This window comes from Melospiza melodia, chromosome 21 (genome assembly GCF_035770615.1).
Source record: "Melospiza melodia melodia isolate bMelMel2 chromosome 21, bMelMel2.pri, whole genome shotgun sequence".
NCBI lineage: Eukaryota > Metazoa > Chordata > Aves > Passeriformes > Passerellidae > Melospiza > Melospiza melodia.
In genome coordinates, this window is record NC_086214.1 from 13,882,915 (window position 1) to 13,898,145 (window position 15,231).

The 15,231-nt window shown below is 44.8% G+C and overlaps 1 protein-coding gene across 1 annotated transcript in view; it reads right to left on the bottom strand.

Moving 5' to 3' along the window:
* Window positions 1–462: 462 nt before the first annotated feature.
* Window positions 463–15,231, bottom strand: part of NOS2 (nitric oxide synthase 2) — a 28,858-nt gene continuing 14,089 nt past the window's right edge. Inside the window, exons 5-29 of the mRNA XM_063174191.1 lie at window positions 15,116–15,212; window positions 14,411–14,533; window positions 14,172–14,320; window positions 12,580–12,742; window positions 12,094–12,185; window positions 11,657–11,798; window positions 11,115–11,254; window positions 10,391–10,565; window positions 9,955–10,056; window positions 9,179–9,373; window positions 8,749–8,831; window positions 8,313–8,457; window positions 7,984–8,088; window positions 7,765–7,814; window positions 7,498–7,672; window positions 6,934–7,066; window positions 6,469–6,547; window positions 5,846–6,024; window positions 5,064–5,227; window positions 4,075–4,285; window positions 3,651–3,738; window positions 3,138–3,259; window positions 2,707–2,855; window positions 1,822–2,016; window positions 463–1,260 (exon numbers count right to left, since the gene is read on the bottom strand). Of these exons, the coding sequence (XP_063030261.1) occupies window positions 1,180–1,260; window positions 1,822–2,016; window positions 2,707–2,855; window positions 3,138–3,259; window positions 3,651–3,738; window positions 4,075–4,285; window positions 5,064–5,227; window positions 5,846–6,024; window positions 6,469–6,547; window positions 6,934–7,066; window positions 7,498–7,672; window positions 7,765–7,814; window positions 7,984–8,088; window positions 8,313–8,457; window positions 8,749–8,831; window positions 9,179–9,373; window positions 9,955–10,056; window positions 10,391–10,565; window positions 11,115–11,254; window positions 11,657–11,798; window positions 12,094–12,185; window positions 12,580–12,742; window positions 14,172–14,320; window positions 14,411–14,533; window positions 15,116–15,212 (3,337 nt within the window). The 3' untranslated portion in view covers window positions 463–1,179. The remainder of the gene's footprint in view (window positions 1,261–1,821; window positions 2,017–2,706; window positions 2,856–3,137; window positions 3,260–3,650; window positions 3,739–4,074; window positions 4,286–5,063; window positions 5,228–5,845; window positions 6,025–6,468; window positions 6,548–6,933; window positions 7,067–7,497; window positions 7,673–7,764; window positions 7,815–7,983; window positions 8,089–8,312; window positions 8,458–8,748; window positions 8,832–9,178; window positions 9,374–9,954; window positions 10,057–10,390; window positions 10,566–11,114; window positions 11,255–11,656; window positions 11,799–12,093; window positions 12,186–12,579; window positions 12,743–14,171; window positions 14,321–14,410; window positions 14,534–15,115; window positions 15,213–15,231) is intronic.

The window sequence follows — 15,231 nt, forward strand, 5'->3', positions numbered from 1 at the left end:
ACCACCTCAGCCCAGTTCCAGGGGCCAAGGGCTGTCCTGAAGCATGTGTGAAACACACTGTTCACACACAGAACTGCTGACTTTAGAGTCTCAACTCTGCCTTCATCAATTCCAGCTCCTGGAGATGAGGGATGGCAGGAAAATCTCATCTTTTTAATATGCTCAAATAGTCCTGGTAATTTCAGAGAAGGAACTATTTCTGATGTAACTGCAACACCTAGAAAGAGCCCGAGTCCAAATACGACAAGGGCAGTTTCAGGCCAGTCTCACTCCCTGGTGCAAACTCACACTTGCCTGGCAGTAACAAAAATGCAAAACTGCTGATAGGCAGGCTATGACTGCTGGAGATGCCCTTAGATCAGGGAGGAGCCAAACCCACCTCACCACAGCCTGGGAGCTGCTTGTTACCTCTGCCTTTGCAGGCTGGAGCCAAGGGCAAGAAGAGGTTCACTGATCCACATCCTTTGTGTGAGTATAAAGACAGATTTATTACAAACAAATCAAGTAAACCAGAGCATAGAATTCAAATGTACAAAGTGCTTTGGAGTTTTTGGAACCTTCCTGCTATAGGCTCTGTAACAACAACAGCTGATGTTCATGTACCTGAGTCCCACAAAGCACAACTCCCCACTGCTACCTGCTGAGCAGACACATGAGGTGGATGCAGCAGGTGGTGCCACTTGGGAACCAGCGCATTATTATTTCATTTGCAAACATTGCTCCAGATCCAGGCACGTGGCCAGACAACTCCCAGCAACACAACCATGCATTCACTTGCTTTCAAGTGAAGATAATATGCAAGTAAACCAATCTGATATAAATAAGGTCACAAAGATAAACAGTACATTAAAAAAAAAGATTTCAGCTCCAGGTAACTTAGTACAAAACTGTAATTTTCCTAGTATGTATAAAAACCACCAGATTATACTAGCATAGATGGTATTAAAAAAATAATTTGCACTTTCACTATTAAGGTAATGTATTAAAATGTCAGAATAAATAGCAATAAAAGTTAAATTTAATATTTTACTTAATTAAGGCTGAGGTTTATGAGTCAAATCCTACAATCCTATACCCATGCATGATTGAACAAGTATAAGAAGGAGGATTTGACTCTTTGTTTTTTGAAAATAACAACAAATGTGCAAGTATTGTCTAAAGCACAAGTGGATTTCTTCTTCAGCTGGTGGGTTGCAAAGCTCTTTTGACTTCATGTGGGAACACAGCCCCAAATATATCTTCATGGTATCGCTTTTGGCTCTGCAAAAAGAAAGGACACCCAAGAGATGAACGAAATGCTGCCAGCTACTCCTTATCCATCAGTTCAGTAACTAAAAGGTCTTTTGCATTTGTAGCACTGGTTCTGTGATTGTAGATTTTGTTACTGCCAGTGAAAGGGAGCTCCCTGAATCCGGGGCACAAATGCACCAGGACGAGTTGTGATAACAAGAGGATCTGAAAAAGCAGCAGCCCCAGGCACGGGGTTCTTAGCAATGGGCCCACAAAATTCCTGAACTCACCTTTCCTCTGTTGGTACAATAAAACCTCAAATCCCAACACCCTGCAAAGCTGATCCCCAGGACCCCCCGTGCAAGAGCAGAGTCCCTCTCTCACCCTGACCGAACAGAAGCCGCGCTGGCAGTGCGGGGGCACTGGGCTGCTCCCTCAGAGCTCACACACGGGAGCCCACGGCAGGCACAGCTGTGCTGCTCCCTCAGAGCCCGGGCCCTGTGCCTGCACGCACAGGAGCTCACCACAGCCACAGCACCCGAGGGCGGCCGTGCCCCGCCCGCCGGAGGGACCGGCGGCGATGAGAGCTACCTTGAGCTGCTGGAGGTACTCGTTCGCCTGCTGCGGGCTGAGGTGCAGGGCCCGGGCGAGCAGCGCCCGCAGCGCCGCGGCCACGTCCCGCGCCATGCGCACGTCCCCGCACACGTAGACGTGGCCCTGCTGCCCGTGCAGCATCTCGCACACGCGGGCCTCCAGCTGCCCCTGCAGGATGTCCTGGACATAGACCTGGGAACACAGAAACCATCAGCACACCCGGCTCCTGAAACGCTGCTCTGGCTGCTGGCTCTTCGGAGTCCATCGTGGGTCTGAGCACCAAGTGCCCCGTCTGCTCCAGCTCTGTCCTGCACCTCAGCAAGGGTGAAAAATGCCTTCAGGGGGCCCTTTACAAGCCCAGATTTGGAAGCTGGACCTGTCTCTTGATCAAACTTGAGCAGACAAAAACTCTTGTACATGCCAGTGTCTCCTAACTGCTAGGAGAGCTAAAAAGTGGATAACTTTTATTCTGTTGTGTTTTTTCCCAGTCAAGATTCTTCTACATAAAATTAATTTCCATGGTCACTGTGTCATTGAAATGGGGAAAAATGGCCAGTGCCAACTAATTTCTAACTCATAGGCTAATCAAATCCTGCAAAATACAAGGTTTCTGAAAACGTTCCAGTTCTAGTTCCAAAGGCTGTTTGCACTGGATATGCCTCTCTATGTCAGTGAGGGGTTATATTTATAGCAATTTATAGCACAGTTTGCTTGTGCTGGAGTGCACAGGGAGATTTTCCTTCATTTGAAGAATCTCAAGCCTGCTCACAATACACTGAAGCAAAATGCTAACATTTTTTAAGAACAAAAAGAGCCCAGATCTTAACTTGAGGGATGATTGTGGAGGAGTTAACCCTTAAAGAACAAAGGAACCAGCATTACCTTCTCTTGGCCAGGCAGTCTGGAGTAAGCTGTGTAGACATCTCTCAGGACTCCCCTCCTCTTCATCTCCTCAGTCTCCTCCCTGTAGATGTGATCCAGGTCTGGCTGCCGGCAGCCGAACAGCAAGGTCATGTCCCCTCCTCTGAGCCCTGAAACCCACAGGGACAGAGGCAGTCTGAGAGCCTGGGCAGCCACTGGCACACAGGACTGGCACACAGGCTGTGCCCTCCTGGTCCCCAAAGGACCCCTGCCCGCGGGAATGGTCCCTGGGGGATGGACTGGCTGTGCCAGTGCAGTGCCCGATGAGCCTGGGGTGCTGATCCCTGCAGGGGCTCTGGGCTGACCTTTGGGGGTGCCTGTGGCTGCAGAGCCCATGGCTGCAGGGCTGGGGCTGTCCCGGAGCCAGCCCTGCCCCAGGGCCCTGCAGGTACCTCTGTGCTCCAGGTCATAGAGGCGCTGCAGCCAGAAGCTCCTGAAGGGAGCAATGCCCGTGCCCGCGCCGATCAGAATGCAGGGCTTGGCTGGCTCCTCGGGGAGGTGGAACTCATTAGCACTAAAAGGCAAGAAGATGGTAATTAGGTAACTGGTTTCAGACTGAAACTCACCGTTGAGTTGCTTGAATGACTGAGCAGCACAGCCCAAGTCCCCAGTGTGAAAGCAGCAGTGGGGCTGAATTGGGTGCTCCTTGTTCCCTCCCCTTTCCTTGCTCTGCAGTGGAGAATGGGGTCATAGGAATAGAATTATTTCAGAACTTTCTAATGATGTGTAATTTTACTAAAGGCAAGTCATGGTAAAAGGTCAAATCTCTGGAAGACAGGGAATTCCCTCTCTTCTCAGACTCAGCTGTTCTAACTTCAACTCACCAATCACTTGAAAATATCCAAAGGAAAATCCACGGAGGAAGCTGAACTAGGAGCTGCTGTTATTTATTTAATTTTCCTTACCTGCGGATGAAGCAGGGAATGGTTTCATTGAGCTCTATTGTGTTCAGCCACGTGCTGCAGACTCCATGGTGCAAAGGCCCTTCTCCATCTAAAAGAAGAGCAAGGCAGAACACCTCTGATAGCACCCAAAAGCCCTCTGTTTTTAAAAAAGCACACTTTATACTTAAAATTATAGCTTTAAAATAAATGTATGTCTAGTAATGATTTATAAAACATGGATACACTGATGATGGTGCAGGATTTTAGCAAATCTTGGCCCAGGAGGAACACCTGCTCTGCAGAGACTATTCTGCAGGAATGACAACGCAAATTTTTTATTACAGATATGCTTCATGCTGTATGGCAGACAGGTTTTTTCCCCTGAACCACAATGTAGTCTAAATACCATTTAATTAAGAGAGAGATGAAAACAACAGTTCATTACCTCTTGTCCTGTAGCTTACAACTGCAACCGTCAGATGAATCTCTTTGGGTGTCATGTCACAGGAGGAGCTGACAGAATAGTACCTGGGCTTCAGAAGTGGCAGCTGAGTCAGCAGGAAAGCCGTGGTGACCTCAGCAGAGGGGAACTCCTCCAGGACCTCCAGGATGTTTGGGCTGTTGTAAAACTTCCATTTATTGTATTCCTCTGTGCACTACAAGCCAAAGGGCATCACCACAACATTACCACGTCATGCTGAGTTCAGGAGAGCAGGGGTATTTGAAACGTCACTTATAAACAAGATTCCTGCTTTACAGTCAATTAAATATTCAGGTAAATCAACAAAGAGTTCTCAAAACTTTGCCAGGACCAATACTGGGGTTTCCTAAAATAATTTACTTTTGAACATGGAAGTTCAGAACTCCACTACAATGTTCTCAGACACCTGTTCTCCCAGTGACGATGCAGAAACTGAAGTAGAATTCATTTCTCAGCTCCCTGTCATGGCACATCCATGAAATTGTGTAGTCCCAGGTCCTGAGCCCTCCCGACTCTCCCTGAACCTGGTAGGAGGAGCCAGCACTCACCACACCTGTGAGTCACGACTTAAAGCCACATCCCTCTGACTCTCAGGATAGCAAATTCTCTGACAAAAACATCTACCAGCTCCCCTGCAGCTCCTCCACATGCAAGGTGTAAGGTAAGGTCTTCAGGGATGTCTCATCAGAAACCACCGTGAGGCAAGAGAACCAGGCAGGCAAGTGACCCACCCAGAACCACACAGGAAACACCCGATGCTGGCTCCCACACCCAAGCTGAGCCTCAGACCCCTCCTTCTCTCACTGTGGCTGGCTTTCTAACACCACAGAATATCTAACAGAGGCATAAAAATCCATCACTACAAAAATTCTTGAGCTTCTGCTACAGAGTCAAAGGGCATCAGAGGGCCCAGTGGACGGTAGTGCAAACAAAACTCCAGCCCTAAGGCTCACCTGACACAGCACCTCCAGCCTCTGCTTGTCTCCTTCTGCTGTCACCAGCTGGGAGAGTTTTTTTAGCAGTTGTTGGGAGGGTGGAGTAGTGATATCAAGCAAGTATGTCAAAGCCTCAGGTAGTGTGCAGGCTGGAATCTTTTTGTGACTTGCCCAGTACCCACCTGGAAATGAGGGAAAGAAAAGGACTTAGCAACACCTGTGGTATTTGACTGTTGTAGAGCTTTGCAAAACTCACTGTCCTTCAAAATACCCCTTCAGATGAGGGTGCAGCAGGTCCAGACCACAGGGCCCTTCTGAAAGAGGTTATTGTGAGGTTTTCAATGTTTTGTAAGGGGAGGATCTGACACAGAAAACTTCATGACAACAAGACACTGCTTGGAAACGCACAGTTTTTCATTTGGGAAAACCATCTTTCTGTGTTCCAGAATCCTGTGATTGTTCCTACTAATAAGGGAAAGATGCGCAGGACATATATGTCTATTTTAGGACTTTTACATGTAGCAATAAGCAAACTGCTGAATAATTTAATTGCAGTCAATGGCCAATTCAGCAACTGAATTACAGTGTCACCTCGGGTACCTCTGCAAACCCTGGTGAAGTCATGGATTTTCCAGAAAGGGCAAAATCAGAACCAAGAATAACTAAAAAGCAGCCACAAAATCCTATTGAAGCTTGAGAAAAAGATCACAAAATCAAATTCAGTCAGTGAAAATTCTTAGGAATTTTAAAGGAATCTGTCCAACATCCTCTGTTGTTTTGTCTAAAGAGACTCAACTTACCATCAATGCAGGTTTCAAGCCTGATGGTCTGACCAGCTGGAGGGGCATCCTTGACACGGGCAATGATGCCATGGACTAATTCTGCCTGGTTGCCTGGGAAAATCCCAATGTGCTCCCCAGGAAGGTAGTGCACTTCCTGGTTAGTCTCACAGTGAAGTTTAACCAGAATGGTGACACGACTGCATAGCAAAGAAAGAGAAATGAGACAGATCTTGGTTACATTGACAGGATTTCCCTTGGATTGCACAGGAAAGGAATAAATCTGCAGTGGCTCTTGGCAAGGGCTCCCTTGTGTTCATTACCAAATACCAGACCAGCTTAGGGCTTCACAGAGACTTAAACAAATCAGAGTCCAGGCATGTGAAGTACTTGTATCCAAACAAACTGGGTGCTGAAGTTCTGCCTGTCTGTCCAGCACAGAATAAACATGCCTGGAATCAGCCAGTGGAAGTGCTGTCCCACTGTAGACTGCACAGCTCACGTGCTTCTACTAAGGACAGTACAAAAATCCAATATCTTTTGTAATAACTGCAGGGAGAAGATGTTTATAACCAGGCACTTCAGATGTTTAAGATTTTAGTAAAATGTAGTATTGCAATATTCAAAAGAATGAGGTGGCATACCTGGACTTCAAACTCTGAAGATTCTGCCTGAATTTCAGCTTCATGGGAATTACATCCTTGGCATGAATGTTTGCAAGAGCTGGTGAAAAATAAGATATGACTCTTGGTAACCTTGTGATTATGTTTGTTTAAAATGCCTTCAAATAATATGCAGAGGAGAACTGAACCACGCTTGCCCTAGAAGGTGACCAACCACCTTCAGTTATGTGTGCCCCGTTCCCTGACTAAAAGCAGTTCATTTCAGCTTTTGTTCCTCTGGGGCTGTACAAATGTGTGATAGTTCCAGTGTTACTGTGCTGGAAAAGATAACTTACACAATGTAAACCAGTGTCTTTTTAAATCTGACCATGCACTTCATTATATGCATTCTAGCATCCAGCAGGGCCAAGAGCACTTCTGAGAAACCTTCACAGTGAGCCCCTCTGAAGCAGCAAAGGCTCAGGGAGGGGAAGGTGGGAGCAATACCTTTAGCCAGGTCCATGGGCTGGGAGTCATGCACTACTCTGTAACTGGTAGGGTCCCAGCTTTCCTCAGAGGTGTAGATCTCAGGCAACTGAATACTGTGTCTCCCACGGATGTTAAAAATGTCAGAGGCAGCCTAGATAAAAAACCCACAAAAATAAAGGCTATCCACAGTAAAAAAACTATTCTTAGCATTGTCATAATCCTAATAAGGAGCTATCAGTTTCACAGATTGCTGGTTTTTAGTGCCTCTGGTGTGTGGGTTCAGTGAGTTCAGTAAGGTTTCACTTCTACAACAGTATAGCCAAAAAGGATCTACTGTAAAATATGTTTGATACCAAACTTGTTCATACTGAGCATTCCATTATCCAAAAGAGTTCACACAATTTTATGTGGATATTAAAAATAATAAAAAAGGGACTCTGTTCCCTCTCCTTGTTAAGTGAGCAGTAGAGAAGACGGGAGTTCCAAATTCAGATGTTTGGTTTCCTTCATTTTCTCTCATTTTTATGGGAACTAAAGTGAATGGATGAGTGGGTAGAATATGAGCTGTATTTCTGTATTCACCTTGAAAGCACTGACTGCCCAGCTGCGGAACGCCTCTTCTTGCCCATTGAGCTCATCCCCTTCACCCACTGGAGTGAGCTGGGAAGCCCCGAGCTGGGCCAGTTTTTGGTCAATGGCATGAGCAAAGGCACAGAACTCAGGGTACATGCTGGACCCCAGACCAAACACAGCATACCTGCAGGAGATGAATAGAAGAGTGCTGTGGTCTGCTATGTGGAGTGCCAAAGGACTCAATCACATGCAAACCAAACAACAAAGTATTTTAACCTAATTTTGTTTCTCAGCAGTTTCAGTCTGAGCAAGGAGTCTTTCAAGGCCTGCAGAAAAATACACAAAATACTTAAGGTTAGAAAAATACTCTGATTTAAGACAGAATACTTTGATCTGAAACCTGATCCATATCTTACTGAAGGACATGAGATAAATGAAAGGCTTGTCTTTGGCCTTTGAGCTGAGTCTCATACACACTTCTGAGGTGAACATTACCTTTCCGTTACCTGGAGAATCTCCATTTCCAAAAGTGCTAGTAACCACTAAAAGAAGTGTTTCGTTTTCCAGGTCACAAATATTGTACTCATCCATGCACAGGATCTAGAAGGAATAAAGCTCATGAGACATCGCTAGCAGAACTAGCCTTAGATATCTCAGATGACCGCTGACCAAACTCACACAGCATTATGCTAAATGAATACAAAATAAAAGTTCTAGTCCATCTTGTATTTACAGAACATTCCAAACACAGGTTTGGAGAGTGGAAAAGCCTGCAGAAGCCAAACTCCTGTCTCCAGGAGGCGTGGTTGGCTTGTACTGCTCACCTTGGTGTTGAAGGCACAGCTGAACAGGCTGCACAGGTGGTTGGCGAGGGTCTCCGACTTGCCCGTCTCTGTCGCGTAGATCACGGTGACCTTGGCCCTGGTGGCCACTGCCCCTCGCATGAGCGAGGATGCAAAGAGCACAGCCCTGGGGAAGAACAATCACACACAACTTTTCATGGAGCTACACTAATTCAGGTTGATTCACAAACAAGCTAGGAAAGACTGAGCTGGAGTATGGCTTTTCTTTGGAAGATTGTTCAGAAGCTGAGCAAGAGCCTTAGATAGGAATGTTACCTCAGGGTGGACAGGTAAGGCTATGATTCAAACCACTCAAGTGGTCCTTACTATAAAAATGTTTTTTAAAGAAGTAGAGAACAAACATTACAAGAATAGAATAGTTGGACAAAGCATGAAGAATCTTATTTGAACAGCTTACTTTGCCAAGATGCTAAACTTCAGTTCTTTTTTCCTTGGCCTCTGGGTCTCATCATGCCACACATGTGTTTTCCATGCATCCACCTTTAAAGAAAAAGAAGTTATGCTTTAGGGAAGGAATGCAAAATGGTAAATAAACAATTTGTGTATCGTTAACGGGCCAGATCAAATAGAACCTGTATATACAATCCACTGAGTAAAAATATGCTATCAGTCTCTGTTGCATTAAACTGCATTTTATTTAAAGTCAGAGAATTCAACAGAACTAACAGCACCTCCCATGTAAAACAGCTCCTGTCTGCTACTTCTGAATCTGTCTAGTGACCTTTCATGAACCAGGGCTTGGCACCCAGACTCCCTCATGTCCCATATCACATCTGCACTGCTGAGGTTGTCTGCTAGGGTCGGTTTTTCTTTTTGATGATGTGTACCTGGTAGTAATAGAAGGGAGTGAGGACATAGTTCAACATCTCTTGGTGGAAGACAGGGGTTATGCTGCCTGACATGGGAGGCACAATCCACACCCAGTCGGCCGGGCAGCCGCCCCGCGTGCGGTACTCGCTCTGCATGTACTTCAGGAAGGACTCGGAGGCAGAGTGGTGATCCATGATGGTCACGTTCTGTTTCTAGAACAACGGCACAAAGAAAAACGTGCATTAAAAACCCTATTCTGCCCTTCTACCCGGGGTAGCTAAAGTAATCTTCTTGCTTTGGTCAATATTTCAAGGACTTTACTCAGAGTAAAGGGAGTATTATGGGAAATAAATACTATCAGCAGTTACTCTAAAGATACAGATTGAGGCGCGGGCCTTTGATTAAGAACTCTTAGATCTTTTCTTTAACATCAGCATTTTACCTCTGCAGCACTGGGAGTGCATGTTGCAAAGCCTCTGACTCACTTTTACCCACTTTTCATATTGTCATGATACGTTAAACTTGAATTAAAAATAAAATATATTAATCCAATGGCTTTACATAGGTTTTGAGACATAGATAAATGCATTAAAAGGATGGAAAATCTTTCCCTTAACTTTCTTTGCTTCTTTCTCTTCTGCCTTTACCTGTGAGGAAATATGGATTCCTCCACTTTCTCGTGTGAAAATCAAGAATAACTCTATTGGAATCATAATTCCATCTCCACTGAGTGAGAGGAAGAGGGGACAGTGAATGTTCAGTGTCTGTCCAGATCCCACACTCAGTGACTTACCTGGAAGCTGTGAAGCACAGCCACATTGATCTCTACAACAGCTCGGTCCTTCCATAATGATGACAGTTTGTTTGTTTCCAGTCCCATTCTCCTTCCTACCTCCTACATGTAATAGAGAGACAAAAGGAAAAAGCAAATTTACTATATGGAACTGAGACCCCATGATTTCTCAACCTCATCAGCTTTGTATCAAGAAAAAGTTGTGCAGAAGAAGAAGGGGAAAGAGTCAGTCTCATGCTGGGGAAAGTGATGGCAGCAGAAACACCTGAGCTTAAAGGTAAACTGGAATTTTGGAGTTCTGGTTCTTGAGGATGTTCCAGCTTCACAAAGCAGGAAGTGGTTCTCTCCCACCCCAGTGAACACCTGTAGTGTCTCTTTTCCAAAACTTCCTGCCCCTTCCCTCCCCTGCAGCCAGCCCAGCTCCCTGCAGAGTCACCTTCAGGACGTTGTAGCGCTGCGCGTCGCAGAAGTCGCGCACTCCGATCTCGGTGCCCATGTACCAGCCGTTGAAGGGGCACGCGGTGAACTCCAGCCCTCCCGCCTCCAGCAGCATGCTGGCCACCGCAGGCAGCGCGTACCACTTCAGCTCCAGATCCTTAAACCACTCGTACCTGCCCAACAAGCAGCTGGAGCTATTTGTGTGTCTTTTTCTCGAAAACCAGAAAAGCCCAGGAAGATAAATAGTACCAGTTCTAGGAGGAACCCCTGGACCAGGGTCTGCTGAAACTCACTGCAGTTTTTATTGCAGTATTTGGGAATCACCTACTACAGCAACTGCAGAACCATATTACAGAGTTCTGCAGTCTGCAGGCCAGTCCCAAAACAAACAGGAAGAAAAAAGCAATGAGAGAAAGGCAATAAACTCTGTTATGAGTGCAGTGTTACATGTGTATTACACTAGCATAAGAAATTAGGATTTTTCAAATTCTGAATATAATTGAAATGTAGATTGGGAGAAAAGTTTTCCAACAAAATGGTCATTTGCTTCCTTAATTTAAATCTCATTTCATCGTTCTAACAGGCATTTTATCTTTCAGGATGATTTACCATAGTTTCATCCTGACAAAGAACTCATAAAACAACTGCCACAGGCACAGCCCAATAACCTGCCAAGGTGAGGCAGAGGCAAAAATGCAATTATCTAAATCCTGTGTGCTTACTTGGGATGCTCCATTGGCACTTGGAGGACAATTTCTGGAGGTAATTCAAATATTTCTGGGTCTTGGCCATTTGCTTGGAGAACAAGTGGAAGTACATCAAAGCGGCCATATTTCGGCTTCCACCCAAGCTCGATGCACAACTGCAAATACAGAAAGCACATTTTGTGTTCTTTTCAGGTTTCCCCTCCAGATCTGAAGACAAAAGAATTTTAACCCTCTGAAAACTGCTGAAGTAAATTCTAAGTGAAAAAAGTTCTCTTTGCCATTCAAATAATGTTGAGCCATGCTGATGAAGTGCTGGTTGTGTGCCTGCTTGTGTCCCCTTACAATATTAGCTCACCATGTTCTGAGATGGAGGGCAGCACTTGTGTATCAGAACTGTAGGGAATTATTGTTCCAGCCTGCACCTGGAACTTGTGGGGCAGAACACCCCATTCACTCCTCACCTCCCACCACTCTGCATACAGGTGCGAGGAGGGAGCCCCAGGGAGGTGGGTTAGCCAAGATGGGAAGCAGCTGTGGTAGTGAGTTTGGAGCTGTACCTGAGTGAACTCCACAGTGGCAGGGTCCCCAAGGACAGAGCCATCTGGCATGTGGTAGCCAGCGTAGCGGATCAGCTGGCTGTTCCACACGCGGAAATCGTGCTGCCCGTCCGTCCGGGGCGGGAACACCGTGATGGCTGACCTGCCCGGGACATACAAACACATCCTCACTCTCCACACAGAAACTGGGACCAGCAGGAAATGTTTTGAGGAATTGCAAAAGATTTTGTAATATCAGCCATGAAAGTTATAAATTTTCAAGATGGTTGATGGAACACATGAGAGGAAAATGTAAGTACCAGGAAAATTAAGAGCAGAAACAAGTTGTCAAAATTGTTTAGATAAACTATTTCATGATTTTTGATGCCAGTTCTGGATATGATTTTTGTTGTTTAAATTAAAATTGTTGTTGTTTAAAATTAAAATTAGAGACCTACCTTATATTGCCATTGTTTGTGGCATACTGAATATGATGACAGATATGCTCAAACATTTCCTTGGCTGTTTTACAGTCCCGTGCATCAAACACCTGTGTGTTTCCAACAGAAATGTAAAGAGGACTAATTTTGAAACAGTTATGCAAAGTTGTTATTTTTCCTATGCACTTAAGGAATGGAAAGACTGTGGCTCCACCAGCAAAGGTTCATTTTTTTAGTTCTTATATGCATAATTTTCACCCATAACAATCCACCAAGGACCTAACATGTACCAGGTTCCATGACACACCTGGTTTCCACACTCACACTGCTACACATTTTCATTCAGCCATGAAGCAGAGAACTACAAAGAAACCAATCTCCTGATATGGACAGGAAGGAGTCCTGCTCAATTGAAACGGTGACATGTTCTAGCAACAGCAAGGCCATTCTTCTGAGTCACAGAGGACTATGTGGCTACTGCTCAGGTGTAGATCCACAGCTCACCTGCAGGTTGGACCACTGGATTCTCCCAATGCACCTGGGTGCATTCCTCCAGGCCTGCTTGGCAGCAAAGTTCAGCTCATCCTTGGTCAGGTGGTAGGTTCCTGTTCTTTCTATCTCCTTGGTCACTGCTTCCAGCCGGCCCAGCTGTTCTTTGATTTTTGGCCTTTTGAACAGGAAACAGCCATGAAAAGAAACAATGAAAATTTCATTCAAAGTGCAGACATCATATTTTGGCTTCACAATTTAAGACTTGTCCTTATGGAGTTCAAGGACAGAGCTTATTGGCCCCATAAAGAAACTAACATACTAGAAATTTTAGTAGTGGTGCAATCCTTTCACCACACAATACATGCATGGATTGGCCACAAGTTATTCTGTGTAAGTTTTTGGTTTAAATTTGGATTTTTTAGATAAATTTGAAAAAAATCACAAGGAAATAAAAACCAGAAAACAGGTGACTTTCAGGGCATATGTAGGCTGAGAGTGACTGTCGTCTCAAAGATCCATCATGTTTACAAGGCCACAGCTCTTCTGAGTAAAGTAAGTAGGATTTTCATTCCTAAAGGGAAGTGCTGAGCAATTCCTTTGTCAGGGAAACCAGCTCTAAAATTCCTGAGTTTGATAACAGAGAGTGAAGTCAAAACATTAGAAAATATTTATTACAGCAGAGACAAAAATTGTTTTGTTGTCTTACAGACAGAATGAAAATAGCCTGCACTGTCTGAGAGTTTTCACATTTTCTGCAAGATGAAAGATCAAGGGCAAGCATATGAGATAGTGTAAATCAATGTGATCAAACAGCCATGAGCAGAGACACAGGGATATGCAAATGCAATAGGCTGGTGAGGACAGCCTGTGTCTAAGAAAGGGACTTTCAGAAAGATTCAGAGGGAAGAAAGATTTGAAAGGAGTTCAAAGTGTCTAAAGAAGTGGCCATTATGTGGCTAAGTCCCTTTGATAGTTTGATAATGTTTTCTAATGGGATGAGCAAACACTGAACTGTTACTTGAAAGCTCATCATGTGGAATGTCACTGCAAGCCCTTGGACATCAACCAGCTGTTCCAGCATTTCCTGCAACAAGATGCCTCTGCACCATGGCCATGTTTGTGAAAACACAAACCCCTCTCGGGATGCTCACTGGGCCTATGCCAATAGCACAGAGCAAGGCTGAGAAGCAACACTGGCCTTCCAATCTTTGCCTAAAGCCTTGAGGGGGACACAGATTGGAACAGCACAAACAAAAGGCATTATCCACACTGAGACTGATCTGAGTGCAGCTAATCCCAAGAAAACAGAAGATAATGCTGGCAGAGATCCTCAATGTACTGGAATGTAGCATACTCCAAAGGGATGGAGCTGAGCAGTGCATGGTCCAGAGTCCTTCCCTGTGTTCCCATGATCTGGGATTGACAGATGGAGCACGTGAAGTGCAATGACAGTTTTATCTGGCATTTTTAACAGTCCTTATGTATTTTTGAATGCATGCTATGTAACAGGACAGTTACCAAGAGCTGTGAAGAAACCAAACCCCCCTGGAGGCTCACAGAGAGGTAGGTAGAGGATTTTATACCCAAAAATCAAGTTGACTTACTCTTTAAATGAACTGTAATATTGCTTGAGGAAGTCTCTTGCCTGAGGTAAAAGATCCTCTGGCGGAACTGGTCCATCTCTGGTACCTCTCACCAGACCCTTTGGGGTCATGAGTGACCCTTGGCAGGCTTTGGTTTGGCAATTGATAACCTGAAAACCAATCAAATGTCAAAAAACAATATTGCACTCTGCGTATTTTAAAATTTATGAAAGCACCCTGTTCATATTTCCGTATTTTACCTCTTTTGCAGTCAGGTGTAGTGTGTCAAGAAAGCTGGATCCATTTTCCAAGTTTCTTACTCTTACATGTCTTGGACATCCTGATATTTGGTTTGAAACTTTCATGTCATTTGGAGGGAGATTCTGGGCAGAGAACAGATAAAAATGCATACTGTCTTCAGACCTATTGAGTATCTTTCAGTTTCATTTTAGATTTAATGTTAACATCAAAATATTTCAGTTTATATTCAAGAAACTAGATATAAATGTGATCTGCTCCAACATGATTATTTGACTACAAAACTACTGAGCTAATCTACAGTTTGATATGAAATGAGGGAAAAAAGTATTTTTGTAGTAATCAAACAGGGTCTGCCACTGCAAATACCTCTATAATTTCAGTAAGTCCTCTGACTATCTTTGAGCATTATAGTCACAGTCTCAGGAAAACAATGAACCAAGTTTAGAGACAGGACAGGTTTGTTACCAAAGGTTTGCAAAGGTATATAAAGGAATCAGGCATCCCAGTCCCTGTGGGGTCACCTCTTCCTTTGAGTCTTATCAGTGCTCTGTTTTTGCAGGAAAGAGCTTTCACCCAAAGATGTCCCAGCAGTCCCAACCTCCTGCAACCACAGTCAGACCTCTCAGGAGAGCGTGGAGCAGTTGTGAGCAGCAAGCACCACTCACGTGAACTGTTACCATCAAACAATGATGCTGGGAACAGACCTCTCCTCCCTCACTGGGCTTTACTGAAGTTATGACAGGCAGCCTCTCCATCTGCTTCTTGCTGGGATTCTGCAATTTGGCATCATCCTTTTCTGAGCTTCAATAAAGACAAAGAA